Source organism: Cynara cardunculus, assembly GCF_001531365.2.
Source record: "Cynara cardunculus var. scolymus isolate 2C chromosome LG 13, CcrdV1, whole genome shotgun sequence".
Classification (NCBI taxonomy): domain Eukaryota; kingdom Viridiplantae; phylum Streptophyta; class Magnoliopsida; order Asterales; family Asteraceae; genus Cynara; species Cynara cardunculus.
In genome coordinates this window covers 17,310,568-17,315,542 of record NC_037540.1, presented here as the reverse complement: position 1 = coordinate 17,315,542, position 4,975 = coordinate 17,310,568, and the positions used below count along the sequence as shown (strand labels likewise).

The following is a 4,975-nucleotide window of genomic DNA, read 5'->3' as shown; positions in this document are numbered from 1 at the left end:
GTAATTAAGAGTTCTTCAGTTTTTATGCTTCAAAAAGTAGTACTCTATATATGCTTGTTGTATTGTAATTAAGACTTTAATGTAAATGAATATTAAGATAGTATATATATATATATATATATATATATATATTTTTAGTTTTTATGCATGAATTAAATTTCTTATAATTCTAAAATGGGAGGCATTTTACCTTTCGTTTTTGGTGGGTGGGTTTCCTCTATAAATACCGTAAGAGCTGCCCATAGGAAACGCAAACTCCTCAAACTCCATCTCTCTCTCTCTCTTTCCATTAAACCCACCCAGTGGCAGTGAGTGAAAAATGAGGTCAGCCAAACACATTGCACTATGCGCAGCAGCATTACTGGTGATGTTGTTGGCCGGATCTCAAGTGACTAGGGCGGTGACATGTATGGCAACGGAGCTGGCGCCATGTGCACCGGCTATCTCTTCATCATCTCCACCGTCGGAGCTGTGCTGCTCAAAGATCAAAGAGCAGCAGCCATGTTTATGCGGGTACCTGAAGAACCCAAGCCTGAGGGGCTATGTCACTTCTCCTAACGCCAAGAAGGTCGCTACTACTTGTGGGGTTCCCGTTCCTAAGTGTTAAAAAATTAAACTCCTCTTGCTAGGGTTTACTACGTACTATTTCAGTCTTCTGCTTCTCTCTCTATGTCTATCTATATCATGTGTTTCTCTCTCTCTCTCTCTCTCCCTCCCTCCCTCTCTCTAGCAGAGTACTAGTGTTGATGCAGTATGTTCCATGTACTGATTCTATGTTTTAAAATATAAAGTTTCCTATTTGAAGGTGTAGTAATAAGTTGATAGGATGCTTTTGGATGTCTTAACAAGTTTTTTAGAACACTTTTAATATAAAACATTGCATTGAAAAAATGTCCTATAAATTCATCTTTTTATAAAAAGTTTTTTTTATAGAACACTTTCTCAAATAGTGTCCTATTAAATTGTTGATTAGACGTTTTGTATTAAAAATGTCATAAAAAATTTGTTAAAACCCCCCAAAAACATTCTATAAACTTATTACAACGTATTTAGATATTTTGATCCTATAAATTAAAACCTATAAAACAATCTATTAGTAAACTTAAATTTTTTTAACGTCCTACAAATCCGATTTTATTATAGTGAAAGTTGTTCTTTTTCGTAAAGTTTCTCTAATCACATTTTGATATGTTAATATTATATCAAATAAATATAATATGTTGTTAGAAAACGGAGTTTTCTAAAATATGTAGTTCAACCCAATAAAGAATAAACATTGTTGCCTTTTGAAACAGAAACTAAATATTTGGATTAACACAAATATATTGTTTAGCGAAAATCATTGACTAAAAGTCAACAGATAGATAACAAAACCGAAAAATTTATGCATCAAAATCAAAATATTAACGTTCCGAAATGTTCGTTAATAAATGTCATCGACGTAAAGAATACGTAAATGTTAAATCAGAATCATACTGAAACACAATGTATTTTTCTCAAAACAACTCAAACAAAATCATACAATATGAACGTTCATTTTCTTGCATTTATGGTGTAATTTGTTGCAACTAAGGAAATTATATCGGTGCTAACTTTTGGTGTGGTATAAGATGTTTTAAGAAAGTGACAAGTCATAACACTTAATTAAGTGCATGATATTAAATTTTACGCTATTTATCACCAACATTAATTATTTATTTTTATTCTACGAAAAATTACATCAAAATGTAACCAACTTTCATTTAATTTTTATTTTGGTGAACCAACTTTCAAAATCGTCATTTTGAAAAACTAACTTGCACCTGATTCCTATTTTGGAGAACCAACTTGCAAAATAATTATAGAAAAATAACTATAATTCATTTTTTTTCCAAAAATTAATAAAATAAAATATATTTTTCATTTCAAATCTCGTTTTTTTAATTCAAATATCAAATTGAACATTTAAAAAAATTTAATAATAATTGTTTTTTACTAATGCAAAAAAAAACCCAATTTAATAGAAAAAAATTAATTGATGCAATAAAAAATAAAAATCTTGAATGTGATATTTAATATTTATTTTTTATTGCATCAATTAATTTTTTTCTATTAAATTGATTTTTTTTGCATTAGTAAAAAACAATTTTTATTGTGGTAATTTAGATTTTTTTCAAAAATGTTCAATTTGATATCTGAATTAAAAAAAACGAAATTTGAAATGAAAAATAGATTTTATTGCATTAATTTTTGGAAAAAAACGAATTTTAGTTATTTTTCTATAGTTATTTTGCAAGTTAGTTCCCGAAAATAGGAATCAGGTGCAAGTTAGTTCCCCAAAATGACGATTTTGAAAGTTGGTTCCCCAAAATAGGAATCAGGTCCAAGTTGGTTCCCCAAAATGACGATTTTGAAAGTTGGTTCCCCAAAATAGGAATCAGGTGCAAGTTGGTTTCCCAAAATGACGATTTTAAAAGTTGGTTCCCTAAAATAAAAATCAGATGCAAGTTGGTTCTATTTTATTGCAATTTTCCCTTTATTCTATCCGCTTAATTTATGCTTGGAACATGATTTCGATTTATTATATTTCAAAATAGGTATCTGGTTTCAAAGTTAGATTACTAAATTCTCAAATATACAAATGCACAAATATTTAAAAATTATAAAAAAATATAAAATTAAATAAAAGTGAAATTATTAATTAAAAAGAGTAACAATTATGTAAAATTGTGTGTCTTTTTAATTATTGATACTTATTTTACAACAAGGGAGTATGATTTTTTTGTATCAAACATAGTTGTTGTTACAGCATGAGTAACAAGTTGAGATTTGAAGCCACCAAGGCTTGTGCTTGGGTCAATGAAAGTAACATCTTGTAAGAGGGGGACATATGTTGCTCTTTTCCAATATCCATCATCACCAAATAAGACGAGCATAACATATTTTCTATGTGCCCTAAGAGTATTAACGAATCCCCTATTTGTTAAGGAAAGGTAGAGTTGCTGTGTGGGGTAATGTAACATTTATCTTTTTAATATGTCTTAATTTTATGCTTAAATATGATCTAAAGGTTGAAATACCCTTATATATGTTTCAGTAAGATTTTGGAGTGGTTATATGTTAAGAAATCAAAGTACATTGCGTTTTTGCTAAGTATGTGTTGAAAATATCAATTTTTTGGGTATGGTTTTGAGCACTGGGTTCTTACGAAAGACTTTTATGGAATTTCAAGATTTGGAACTAAGTTTAGAATCATTTGGGAGGTACTAGAAGTGTTGTAGAATTTTTTTTACGTGATTCCGTTCATAAAGTCAAATAATGGAATTAAAGTATAACGTCTAAGTTACAAATAATTAAAAAACTGATTTTATTGGGAGATATTTTCTGGAATATTTTTATTGTAAGTTGTAGGTTATCCTGTTATGAACGCATGGGCGAAAATCTCATAAAAAACGGAGTTCCGAGCGAAAAGTTATGCAATTTTTAGTGTTTAGAAGTCAAAATGGGTATCAAACCGAGTCAACCCGACCCAACTCGGGTTTAAGACATGAAAAACCCCAAAACAGCCCCATTTTACCACATTTCACCCAAAAACAGTTCTTGGTGTTCTAAGGTGAGAACATACACACTTAGGAGCTAATCTAACCCTAAATCAAGTGATTTAACAAGATTTTTGAAGGATTTGTGAAGAAATCAAAGGTAAAACTCACCTCCTAGTTTTGTTTTTGTTTTGTACATAAATTGATTAGTTTTGAGTCCATGCATGTGATGATTTAGTAATGAAACTATATTAAGATTAAGTGTTATTATCTGCTATATGTGAAATCCATGGATGGATTGTAAGATTTCTTGAAAAGTATACAGTTAACTCAAGAACATGTGTTGACTTTTAGGAGTCAAAGTGAAATATGAAGAAATTGGTAGGAAATTGATGTTATAATCATGGTTTGTGATTGATTTATTCTGTAATATGGTAAAAATAAGTGAATATATGAATTTGGAATTGATTGGACTAGTATTGGTCATGTTTTTTTTAATGAAAAATGGATGTTTAGAGTATATGTCAACATGGTTACAGTCCTACCTTTGAAAAATCATAGAAATTTGTATAAAATTATGGTGATTTTGAGCATTAAAGGGTCAAAACAGGTCTGCAAGTTGAGTATTTAGAATGGAATTCAAAGTAGAGTGCTTGAATTGAAATGGAATTTGTGTGAGTTCTTTGATGTGAATCACTAATGAGACTTTGAATATGACTTACAGGGATTGTTTAATATTGTAAGAAAGTCTTAGAGGTGGTTTGAAACAAATGTGCATATTATTTTATTTGGGGCATTGTTTGTTTTATGCATGATGAGGTGTGTATGATTGTGCACAAAAACCATGAACTCACCAAGCTTTGTAAAGCTGACTATTAGTATGCATCTCAGGTGCAAGAGGTTCAAGGGTGGACAAGAGCGAGGTTCTCTTCTAGATAATTATATTATTATATTTCGGATGTTTAGATTTATGCTTAAACTCATTTTGTAATGTAACCCGGTATGGGACGGGTTAGCGTTGAGCTATTAATTTTAATTGAATTTGTAAGACTTCCACTGTAATAAGGCTTTATTAGCCACTGTATTTTGGGGTTATTTATTGTTATTTAATGAAAATGACGTGACACAACTCATGGTGAAAATGAGGGTGTTACAGCGTGCATATGCAGAGACCAACTTTTGCAGAGATATGGTCAGTCTGTAGGAAGATCTCCAGCGTGCATACAATACACAGCGTGCATATGCAGATACCAACTTTTGCAGAGATATGGTCAGTCTGTAGGAAGATCTCCTTTGGATGGATATGTAGCTTCAAGCAGCTACTCACAAATCTTCGGTCCATGAAGATTTTTCAATCTTCGGTCCATGATCTTCAATCTTGAGTTCATGAACTTCAATCTTGAGTCCATGATCTTCAATCTTGAGTTCATGATCTTCAATCTTGAGTCCATGATCTT

General features: G+C 30.7%; 1 protein-coding gene across 1 annotated transcript; it reads left to right on the top strand.

Moving 5' to 3' along the window:
- Positions 1–308: 308 nt before the first annotated feature.
- On the top strand, positions 309–778 carry LOC112525943 (non-specific lipid-transfer protein 2-like). Its single transcript, XM_025136278.1, has one exon. The coding sequence runs from the start codon at positions 320–322 to the stop codon at positions 605–607; it is 288 nt and encodes a 95-aa protein (XP_024992046.1). The 5' UTR covers positions 309–319; the 3' UTR covers positions 608–778.
- The last annotated feature ends 4,197 nt before the right edge of the window (positions 779–4,975 follow it).

Bases quoted from the DNA above. Each gene is read 5' to 3' on its own strand.
- LOC112525943 (XM_025136278.1), top strand. From the start codon at position 320: ATGAGGTCAGCCAAACACATTGCACTATGCGCAGCAGCATTACTGGTG.